The following is a 12324-nucleotide window of genomic DNA, read 5'->3' as shown; positions in this document are numbered from 1 at the left end:
CCACCCATGACCTTGCTTCGTTCTCCTTAACTGTGCACTTTGGACATTAATGGTCACTACATTGACATTAACGCACACTTGCACTCAACCACTTTACTGTGCATTAAAAATGCACACTGGACATTGTAGCACATCTGCAGACATCTGCACTCAGGAACTTTAACTGTTTACTGTAGACATCCTTTCATTCTGCTAAAATATGCACACTGAATATTGCACACACTTTCACATGGTCACCTCTGACTGTGCAATTGCACTTATTTACGTACACTCATTTATTACCTCTAACTCATATTTATCGCACCTTAACTCTGCTATGTTTAATCTTTAATCTATTTATTTATGTCTAAAGTTTACTCTTACTGTTCACTGTCCAGGCACTTTGATCCGTAGTCACGACATTTCGTTCTTTTGTATTCTGTGTAAGTAAAAGAATGACAGTAAAGCTTAAATTGACTTGAGTTGATTAGAACTCTGAACTCGGCGAGCTCACACAGACGGATACAGGTGATTAGATGCACGGTGACGGTAAGTTAAACAATATCTGTAATAACTGCCACCTGTCACTACTTATTAATAATAATCTTAACTGAAATTATAACAAATTTTTACTTTACCTTGTGGTATCTGAGACACCTGGCGTTTGGATTCTTCCACTGTTTTACAGAGAACTTGAATAAAACTTTGTGAGATTCCTTCCAAAGCTGTGAAATCAGATACGCCATAGATGTGCTGCTCATGTGGCTGAGTAGCGATTTCTTTCAGCTGCTCCATATCAGCATCTTTAATACCAATGGCATAAAGTATGATTCCCTTCTGCTTCAGGTCCTGTGCATGCACCTCCACATTGTCCTGTGATTGTCCATCTGTGATAACCACAGCAATTTGAGGCACACCATCTCCAGCACGACTTCCTGCTTCTTTTACAAAGTGCTGTGTCAGCAAGAAGTTTAACCCTAATCCAGTCTTGGTGCCACCGCCTCGGTATGAAAGTTTTGCGATGTAGTCAAGAATCTTCTGCTTGGTATCAAAGCTGTTAAGGTAGAACTCTGTGTGGGGTGAGTTACTATACTGCACTAGGCCAATTTGCACCTTATCAGGACTAACATCAAAACTGTTCAACAAATTGAAGAGGAAATCACGGATCTTCTGGAAGTTTTCATTGCCAATACTCCAAGAACCATCAACCAGGAGGACGATATCAGCTAATGCTTCCTCTGTGCATACTGGCAAAGGAAATTATCCAGGTCACTTATACAGTATAATTGTTTGTAAATAAAAGTGGTTTGCACTGTTAAGGCCATTTAAACATTCAAGTCAAGAGTCAAGTCCAAAAGCTTTTATTGTCATTTTTACCATGTGTAGCTGATGCAGTACACATTGAAATGAGACACGTTCCTCCAGAACCCTGGTGCTACATTAAACAACATAAAGCTACATCACACAAAATAAAGCTACATAACAGAACACAGAGCAAGGGACTAAAGTAAGTGTCCTTGCCACATAAAGTGCAGGCTAGTGCAAACAGTGCAGACAAAAAACATTGCAGACAGACAACACAAGACAGTGTGGGAGAGATTAATATTGACTTAATTGACTTTTTACTTTATCTGTTTCTTATTTACATTGTTTTAATAAGTAAATTAAGATGCTAATAACTGTACGTACCTGTTTTCTGTGCACTGCTTACAAGAAAACCTGATGCCAAAATAATGAGTGGCAGCAGTCCTTTTATTTTTCCCATGGCCTCAGTAATCTAATAGGGAGATGAAAAATAACAACAAATATATTTATATAATTTGCACAGCATGCCAAAAAGCCCAGCCCAGAACATGAAACACAATTCACACTGAATATCTGGCAAGTTGGAAATGAATACATGCTGAATTTCATTTGAGGCAGCATGAGGGTAAACTCTATTCAAAAAGCATACTAAAAAATCCCCTTCACCTTAACCTCAGATTGATAACAAGTTCAGGAAAACTATGTTAATTGTTGTGGCAGTGGGCAGGTGGACAAGCGCTAATTTGAGAGTGACCAAAAGTCTTGCCTGCGTGGTCCAATACAACAGATGAGCTCCTTTATCTCAAATTGCTGAAGAAGTTACTGCTGTTACTGTTTGATCGGTCATGACTGTTTTGGCAGCAAAAGAGGACAACACAATATTAGGCATGTTATGCCTGGTTGGTGTAAATGTCTCTCTCCTATATATTTGATATCACTTTGACCTTTCTGCTTCTAATTTCTTTTTTAAAAATATCTATAAATTACAAACTAAATAGAACAGAGATGCTTTTGTAAAAAAAAAAGGTGGGAAAATATGAACAAAGCACAACATGTTGTACATTTACTGGTCACTTTATTACGAACATCCATACAGATACATATTCATGCATTTACTTATTCTTCTTCTTTGGGCTGCTCCCGTTAATGGTCACCACAGCGAATCATCCCTCTATACCTGCCTCTCTCAAACCAACTACCTGCATGTCCCTTTTCCTCTTTTCCTCCTTCCTGGCAGCTCCATCCTCAGCATTCTTCTACCCCTATTCTTCATATTCCTCCTATGCACATTTCCAAACTATCTCAATCTCGCCTCCCTCACCTTACCTCCACAATTCTACACACGCTGTCCCTCTAATAAACTAATCCTCGTCACTCTACCTCTACCACTCTACTAATGAATATCTCAGCATCTTCAGCTCTGCTACCTCCTGCCTTTTACTCAATGCCACTGTCTCTAAAACATACAACATAGCACTACTCACCACAGTTCTAAAAACTTTCCCTTTCACTCTTGCAGATATCCTTTTATCACAAATCACTCCTGCCACTCTTCTCTCTACTCTCACATACTTCTCTGACATACCTGACTTCAAGTCAAATTTATTTATAAAGCACATTTAAAAACAAAAGCTGTTGGCCAAAGTGCTGAACAGAATTTAAGCATATGATAAAATACAAAATAAAAAAAATACAAAAGTCAACATAGGACACGGCAACAGATATTACACTAAAGTTATGCCAGTATGCTTACTTATGATTATATGCAACAGTAAATAAATAAGTTTTTAGAAGAGACTTAAAATCAGTGTATGTTGGTGCAGTTCTTATATAGGGTGGCAACTTTTTCCATAACTGTAGAGTAGCCACGGAAAAGGCATGATCTCCTTTCGATTTCAAGCATGTCCTTGGAACAGTCAACTGAAAACTACTAGTTGAACGAAGTTCCCTAGAGACATTGCATTGGAACAGAAGGAGATCAGTGATATAGGATGGAGCCAAACCATGGAGACCCTTATAAACAAACAGCAGTGTTTTAAAATGAATACGGAATTTAAATGGAAGCCAGTGAAGAGAGATCAACACTGGTGAAATATGTTCCCTCTTCCTTGTTCCAGTTAACAATCGAGCAGCAGCACTTTAGACAAGTTGAAGACGAGACAATAGAGACTGTGAAACACCCAAGTACAGTACATTACAATAGTCGAATCTGGATTTGATAAAAGCATGTATTACAGTCTCCATGTCTTTTGATGTTAAGAATGACTTCATCTTTGCAATATCTTTAGCTGATAAAAACAACTTCTTACCACAGCATTAATCTGTTTATCAAAAGTCAAGGCAGAGTCAAAAGTAATGCCAGTTAACAGTAAAGTTTCTGGCATGTGAATGAAGATTATCAGATAGGGGTCCTAGTTTACTGCCCACTACCTCTGTAGAAGCAGGGGAGGCAAAGTTTAAGACCTCAGTCTTAGACTCATTTAACTGTAGGAAGTTGGCAGACATCCACTCTTTAACATCTCTCAGACGATGGTCCAATGGACTTTCCACTCTTCATCCTCTTAATAATCATCCTCTAAATAATTTCTACCTTCTGCTCTCACTTCCTCCTTATTAATTCTATCCACTTCCCGCTTCACCATCTCCACATCATCCACCCTTCTCTCTCTCTCATTTTCCTCATTCATCAGCTGCTCAACATACCTCCACCTTTTCAACACACTCTCCTCACTAGTCAACACATTTCTATCTGCCTCTTTTATTGCTCTAATTTACAGCACATCCTTCCCTTCTCGGTCCCTCTGCCTGGCCAATCGGTACAAATCTTTTTCTCTTTCCTTAGTGTTCAACTTCTCATACAGATCCTCATATGGTTTTCATTTGCTTTTTCCACATCCCTCTTAACCTGCTGCCACATCTCCTTGTACTCCTGCCTACTTTTTTCATCTCTTTGTCGATGCCAATTATGTTGTGCCAATCTCTTTCTCCTTATGCAGTGTGGAACCAGTGAGATTCGTTATAGTGGTGCCAAAACCCGAAGAGTATGACACCAGCAACACTTCGCCATGGAGGGAGCAGGACATGGGACCGGTGGTGGAACAGGCACTTCACCATCTGCCATGCCTCTCCAGGGGAGTCCTAATAGCGGTGTACCCGAGGAAAAGCAGCTTCTTTCCCTCTCTCTCTATCCCACTCTCCATCACCTCCAACCTTCCCCACCTACCCACATGCTTCTCTTTGTCTGGGAGCACTTTCCACCAGTTTATGCTTCTCAAGCCTCTCAAGGGAACAAGCTCCCTCAGCTCGGACAGTTCCCTGGTCGAGCTGGACGAAACAAGCAGTAAGACTACACCTGTAGCTGATAAGACCTGTGTAAAGCTGCTTTGAGACAATGTTCAATGTTAAAAGCGCTATACAAATAAACATTTATTTAATTAAATTGAATTAATCAGTGTGCTCTGTTTCAGTCCAGCAATGCCAATAAGGAGGAGAAAGACACTAGCTTTGGGGGAGAGAGACACACTAAGCAGAGAAGAGTGTAAGGGTCTTCAAATGGTGACTGAGTGTCTGCGGATGCTGGAAGAAAATAGTAAAACAAAAAAAAAGCTCTGCTCAGTGAACTATTTTTCTTCAAGTGCAGAACCAGTGAGATGAGTTACATCCATGTAACACTACCTTTATTGCCCTTTAAAATGCTTCTGCGGCACTTAAAATTTTTCTTTTGCTAGTTGAAATATAATTTGCTGTAGTACAACTGCAAATGAACATGCAACAATGAATCAGCTTTCTGTTATGTGTGAGAATCACTCTTAGGTTGCACCACAGTTGTAATTTTTCAGCTATGGTAAAAGTGCAAGTTTAACAATACTTGACTTGAAAAAAAAATATTTAGGGCTTGGTTAAGGCATGTTGCTAACAACGTATTAGTGTGTGTTTTTGATGTTGTTATATAGGTCTTAAATATATTTCTTAATGGTCTTTAAAAGGTCTTACAAAGTCTTAAATATGACTTTGTGAAAGCTGCAGAAACCATGATAGAGTGTGAACTCTGTAGGCTGTTCTGCATGAAATCCCAAGAGATCAGCTGTTTCTGAAATACCAGCAACCAAGTCAAGTTTTTTGTGGTTACTTTTTTCTGTTTTAGTGTTTAAAAGTTTTTAGGTATAGATTGATATTTTTTTACCAAAGTTTTGCAAGGTTTTACATAATTGACCCACATCATTTTGGTGTACTATTAGCATTAGCAGTACTATTATCTTCTGCTAAGTACTAAACAATAGAGTGAGTGCAAGTGATGTAATGGAACACACATAACTATAACAATATTTTTTCTATAAAACTTCAGTAACTCATCATATTAACAACAGCATGTCATGAGCAAGATTTCTGCATCCTGTCACTCCCTCTAAGACCAAATAAAAATTCTAAGGAAATTCATAATTAAGCCTAATTATGGTTATCAGAATAAACACACAGAGAGAGAGAAAAAGAGAGAAGGGGGAGGGAGATTTATAGGCTGAGTGTAATTCTATTTTATATTCTAATCTTCTTAGAAACTCTTTAAATCTCCACTAACAGAGAGCTCTGGAACAATCTGCTTTAAAAAAAAAGATATTTTAGGGAGCCAAAATAAATAAATGTTACATTCCCTGCAAATGAGGCCTAATGTGCAAATGTGGTCTATCGAGATTAAACTAAATCCAGTCACTCTTTGTTTATCAGGATGGGTGAGACTGTTTAGGTTATAAGCCTTTTAGATAAACAGCCTAACCTCTGAAAGACTCAAGCAATACCTCAATCATTTATAACAAAACAATTGCAGAAATAATGCAATGTTTTCAGGTTTCTTTAAAAAGAAAGGTACAGACCATAGTGCTTGCACTTCACCAGAAAAAAGCTAGGTTTATAATATCTCATAATTGTTATTTTTTGAGGAATCTTCCTGGAGTCTAGATGCTTAATAATACATTGTATTGATGTCCAGTTGGTACTATCATGTTGCAAGTTGCCAAAGGTATTCTATTTGTCCTTTATGGTATTCACTAGACATACCATGGCACCAATAGAAGGCAACAGATGAACAGTAAAGACCAACAGGGACCATTACAGTTTCAATTAAATCCAATAAAATTCACATTATAAACATTTTATAACCATTACAGATTATATAGGTATTCTATTGATTTTATCATCTCAGTTATGATTAAATCAAATAGCATTTAATAAAACTAATTTGAACTTGTGGCTTGTGCTTGCAGTGTCTGTGTATCAGTAAGAAAATTTATCTCCACTGTGTTTGGATAATTTATCACCTCCATAACACACTGACCAAATGCAGCAGATCTTCAGCAAGTCAAATGCACAAGACCATTCAAGGAAATTAACTGTTCAGAAGGTGAAAGGTTTTCATGAAAGCATTAAGCCTATATCTTAGGGGATATGGGATTCTCATTCTTACATATCTAACTGTATTCACTCAGAAATAAAGGCACCAAATTCTACTTTTATTTATTGCATAGGTGCTGCCATAAATTAAATATCTTTTGTAATTTTAGTATGCATAAATATACCTTAAACATTTCTTTAACCACATAATTAAGTTTAACTTGTGTAAGTCTAAAGCTTAAGTTTTAAAGGGAATTAGTTACACTTTTTTAAAGTAAATATTTACGAAAAGATTTTACAGATGTTTGCATGGTGTTTCAAAAGCACAGTCTGGTGCATTTTGTTCTAGAAGAGTGTACTATATCTTTTCACTTTTACCAAATTCTCTGGATAGCCATGTTCGTAATTATAATTACTGGATAACTTTAACTTTAAACTATAAACTAATAAAACAATTTTTTTTCACATGATCTTCTTTTAAATTAAACAGCATACCCGCACATCCTACAGACTACTAATTGTTTTATTTAACATGGCCTCTTTAACATGCATATCTTTAAAAAAATATTTTTGTTCCTAGAAGCTGCTCACCTCAAAACTTCAATGTAGATCTCATTGAAGCAAATGTAAGTCTTGAAGTGTCCTTCACAGTCAATGATAGAGAATGTGCAGAGTACAGAGCAGGCACTATTGTAAAGTTGAAGTTAAGTGCATGAAAGTGAGGCAGAAGTGTGAGACAGGAAAGTGGGGTACAGTGGGAAACTTGGGCTACGCCTCTCCCTCCTCACACACACACACACACACACACACACACACACAGGATGAGGCTTTCCAGACACACTTCTTTTTCTTTTTTTTTTTCTTTAACTTTATATGTTCTAAGAAAGGCTAAGGTACAGTAAACCACTACAGCCTAAGAGATGTTAACAGTAAAGATAAATAAGAAACTACTATATCACTTACAAAAAACAGTTTATAAGCTTATATTAGTATCCATAAATTAAACTGAATATCGCACTTAAATCTCCAGGATGTGCAATACAGCATTTCTACAGTACAAAAATAAAGCATTTTTTCATTCATAGTTTTACACCACAATTTAATTCGCTCTCAGGTAAGTGCTCAGATTAACAGGGAACACGCCTCAGAGGTCCCCGCAAGGCGAAGTCACGTCTCAGAGTTCCTCTCCATGCGACATCTCGCCTCTAAGCTCCCCCAATGGCGACGTCTCACCTCAGTGTCCCTCTCAAGGCAGCGTCATGACCCAAAACTCCGCAGTTTTTGGATACCCACAGAAAGCGCCCTCATGCCCCAGGGTTGGCTCCAAACCTTCACAAACCTCCACAAAGAGCATCATTCCGGCCTCTAACCTCCATGGAAGGCGTTTTTCTGGCCCAAACCTCGGCTGAGGGTGTTGCTCGACGCCTGCTCCAGTCCTCCGGTCTCCGCTGAGGAGGTCTCCGCAGAGGGTGTCGCTCCGCTCCAGGTCTCCATGGTGGACGTCGCTCAGGCTCCGGTCTCTGCCAAGGGCACCGCTCCGCTCTAGATCTCCGTGGTGGACATCGCTCCGCTCCAGTCCTCTACGGTGGGCGCTGTTTCACGCCTGTTTTCTGCCGGAGGTGAATGTCGCTCTGCTCCAGGCCTCCGCCGAGGACGTCGCTCAGCCTCCGATCTCCGCCAAGGGTGTCGCTCCGCTCCAGGTCTCCATGGTGGACATCCGTGGTGGACATTGCTCCCGCTGCTCCGCCCCTGTTTTCTGCTGGAGGTGTCTCTTAGCCTCCAGTCTCCGCTGAGGGCGTGGCGCTGCCTCCGGTCGTTGCCGAGGGCTTCGCTCTGTTCCTGGCCTCCGCGTTGAACTGTGCTCCGTTTCGGACCTCCACAGGAGAGGTCGCTCCGCCTCCGGTCCTTCCCAGCTTTCCCCGGTTCCGTGCCGATTCCAACTAGGTCCCCTTCAACCCAGGAATCAAACTCAGGAATCCACCTGCCATGCCCCCTATGGCGGCTGTCATGCCTCCGCTTTCTCTAAAGCTCTCGGTTTTAATTGTACACACCTGGGACTCATTTATCACTTATCTCCAGCACCATACTTAAACCCCTCACTCACACTTACTCCTTGTCTGTTATTGTTTGTTCTTACGTGTATGTGATTGTGTTTGCATATACCTATGCAGTCCTTCCACTCCGCTCGGTCTCCACACTCTCTCTCCGGCCATGCTTTCTCCCAAAGCGCACCCCGGATTACACCTTTTTCCTCCCGTGCGTTCGCTCCTGGAATATGTGGACCTCGCCCCTCCAGGGTGTACCACGAATACCTCGCTCTCTGGGATTCTATGGACTGCCGTGGGTGTGTGTGTGTGTGTGTTTTTGTGTACAACTCTCTTTATTTCATTAAACCAAAGTGAACTGTGCTCCGGCTTCCACCTCTGTTCGTTCGCTGCATGACAATGATAAATGTTTTGCATGTTTTTTGTTTAGTTAGGCAGCACATTTTCCTGTGTCTTGATGAATGATATTAGGGATTGTTTTTTCTTTTCTTTTGTTTGCAGTCATCCACATAAAACACATAATGGTACATATTTGGCCTTAAGTATAAAGGTTTTAGAAAAGTTGTAGCACAGCAGTTATGCTCACACCTGCTTATGAATAAAATTTTTTAAATGTATCAGTCAGGATTTCGGCCTCATCATAGCACAGAGACGGCGCTAGTTAAGTTGGTAAATGACCTGTTATTGGCCTCTGATCAGGGTTTTGTCTCCTTACTTGTTTTGCTCGACCTTAGTGCAGCTTTTGACACCATTGATCATACTATACTACTTGCTAGACTTGAGAACGTTGTTGGAATAAAGGGAACAGCTCTCTCTTGGCTCAGGTCTTTTTCGACTGATCGCTATCAGTTTGTTGATGTAAATGGTCAGTTCTCCACACTCTATGAGGTAAAGTTTGGTGTTCCTCAAGGATCTGTCTTAGGCCCTCTGCTTTTCTCTTTATATATGCTGCCTCTTGGTGAAATTATTCATAAACATGGGATTCGCTTTCATTGCTATGCTGATGATACACAGCTGTATATTTCAGCAAAGCCAGATGAGAGAGATCAGCTTAACAATGTTGAGAAGTGTGTAAAGGACATTAGGCAGTGGATGCTTAATAACTTTCTTCTGCTCAACTCAGATAAGACGGAAGTACTTTTACTAGGACCACATGCAGCTAGAAGTAAACTTCCTGATTACGTAGCATCTCTGGATGGTGTTTCTGTTTCAGCATGAACGGCTGTCAAAGACCTTGGTGTGATTATTGACCCTCGTCTTTCCTTTGAGTCTCACATGAATAATATCACCAGGATCGCCTTCTTTCACCTTAGAAATATTGCTAAAATTAGAAATATGATGTTGTTACAGGATGCAGAAAAACTAGTTCATGCTTTTGTTACTTCTAGATTAGACTACTGTAATGCTTTACTGTCTGGGTGTGCAAATAAGTGCATCAATAAGCTTCAGTTATTTCAGAATGTGGCAGCAAGAGTCTTTACTAGATCTAGCAAATATGACCACATCACTGTTTTAATCAGTCTACACTGGCTCCCAATCAAATCTCGCAGTGATTATAAAATACTACAACTGACGTAAAAAGCACTTAACGGTCTCGCACCGCAGTATCTGAGTGAACTTCTGTACCAGTATGATCCTCCACGCCTATTTAGATCAAAAGGTGCAGGCTATCTGTTGGTTCCTCAAATCATGAAGACTACAGCAAGGGGCAGATCTTTCTCTTATAAAGCCCCACAGTTATGAAACAGCCTTCCAATCAGTGTTCGGGACCCAGACACAGTCTCAGTGTTCAAGTTGAGGTTGAAAACACATTTATTTAGTCAAGCCTTTGATCAGTAGATATTTTTCAGTAGATTTTTTTTTTAGGTAAAGGCTCAGATCTGGAGGGAACATGGATATAGAGTGTTTGGTGAACTGGGATATTTGTATGCTGTCATCCCCTCACATTCACACGTTCACTCAGGTTTGTTGACGGTGGTCTGGTGGGTCGTCTCTTATCCCAGAGATCCCTCATGTCTGTGTTACCTTCTGGTTCTCCCTTTTAGTTATGCTGCCATAGCGAGTCTTGCCGGAGTCCAAACTGCACAGTGACATTACCTTTCATACAACAATAAGGACACTTAATAATCCATATCCTTCTCTTCCTGTCACCCTCTTCTCTCTCTCTCTCTCTCTCTCTCTCTCTCTCCCCCTCTCTCTCTCTCTCTCTCTCTCTCTCTCTCTCTCTCTCTCTCTCTCTCTCGGTCGAGTTAAACATGCTCCTGAGGCTCCAGTGATCACTGCTCCTGTCCCTCTCCCCTCCATGGATCTTTCCACTTCTTCCAGGCCTGCCTCTGGATAGTGTTCTCTTCGACTGGAGGCCACTCTGTGCAGCTTGAGACGGTTTCTCATCAATGCCTTGGGTGGTTCCATGAAATTCCGGAGTAAGAACGTGAGCTTTGAGGATGGATTGGACTGTAGTTAATGTCAACAGTCTGCTACACTGACTCAGGAATACAGTTCACTTCTGATCATCATCACTGTACCCCGCAACATTGTATATCTGCTTCAAATGGACATTCGGTGCAACCCAGATGAGGATGGGTTCCCTCTTGAGTCTGGTTCCTCTCAAGGTTTCTTCCTTATGCCATCTCGGGGAGTTTTTCCTTGCCACAGTTGCTCATCAGGGACAAACTTACTTTTCAATGAACATATTTACTTTTAAATCACCACATTATCTGTGTAAAGCTTGTGTAAACAATGTTCATTGTTAAAAGCACTATACAAATAAAAATTTATTTGAATTGAATTGAAGTGTTGGCTTTTATCAGGAATCATACATCTCCCTTAATTTTTGGTAAACACCAGTCTTTATGCAGTATATACACTTCTAGAATAAAAAAATCACACAACTATTGTCATCATTTGTGATGTTATTTGGACTGGAACATGTAAACATTAATTTGGGACCAAGAAAGAAAATTCCAGCTTTTATGAACTTTCGGGTAAAATAAAATCATCACTAGTTATTAATTTTTATCTTATTCCAGCAAATGGCCAGTTCATAGTTGTAAGATTTCTTATACGAAGCTCACAACCAACAAAGTAAACACATTGTTGAAAAAGTTTTGCCAAAATAAAGTAAGACTGGTCATGGAGTGTAATGGGAAGTATGCTTGTGTCAACAGCAGACAGCAAAGTAAGCAAAAACCTAATTTCACTCACTCACAGTTTGCAGTACAGTGGGTACTATATTTCTTCAATAATAAAATACAGTGCTAATAAAACAAATTATATGATTATAGATTTTATTTGACAGTTAGTGCTTCAGAAATAGTATACAGTATACTGTAAACTTTGGATATAAGAAGTCTCTGATCTTAAAACAAGTATATTTATGTAAAAAAAATAAAAATAGGAATCACCTGTAAATTTCACCAGATATATGGAGATATATGTGATATTTTCTGACATATACTGTAGGTTAAAGAAAGTAAGCAATTTTTCACTAAAATTCTTTTTACAATAGAATGTGTCCAAAAACATGTGTGCAGATGTGTACACTCAGCTCTACAGAAAGAAGCTTTCAGAGTCTGCAAGAAGTTGAGGAATCATTAGTGCAGTCTGTGGT

The 12324-nt window shown here is 39.8% G+C and overlaps 1 protein-coding gene across 6 annotated transcripts in view; it reads right to left on the bottom strand.

Moving 5' to 3' along the window:
* Positions 1 to 7488, bottom strand: part of col6a4a (collagen, type VI, alpha 4a) — a 37868-nt gene extending 30380 nt beyond the window's left edge. For 5 of the 6 annotated variants that reach the window (XM_083543245.1, XM_083543247.1, XM_083543248.1 and 2 more), the window contains exons 1-3: positions 7261 to 7488; positions 1669 to 1756; positions 618 to 1226 (exon numbers count right to left, since the gene is read on the bottom strand). In XM_083543245.1, the coding sequence (XP_083399371.1) occupies positions 618 to 1226; positions 1669 to 1744 (685 nt within the window). In that variant the 5' untranslated portion in view covers positions 1745 to 1756; positions 7261 to 7488. The remainder of the gene's footprint in view (positions 1 to 617; positions 1227 to 1668; positions 1757 to 7260) is intronic. The other variant, XM_083543250.1, reaches the window with a different exon arrangement.
* Positions 7489 to 12324: the final 4836 nt, after the last annotated feature.

Source organism: Silurus aristotelis (assembly GCF_946808225.1).
Source record: "Silurus aristotelis genome assembly, chromosome: 1".
In the NCBI taxonomy this organism is placed as follows: domain Eukaryota; kingdom Metazoa; phylum Chordata; class Actinopteri; order Siluriformes; family Siluridae; genus Silurus; species Silurus aristotelis.
Note: the sequence above shows the minus strand (reverse complement) of the source record. Positions and strands in the feature narration are given on the sequence as shown.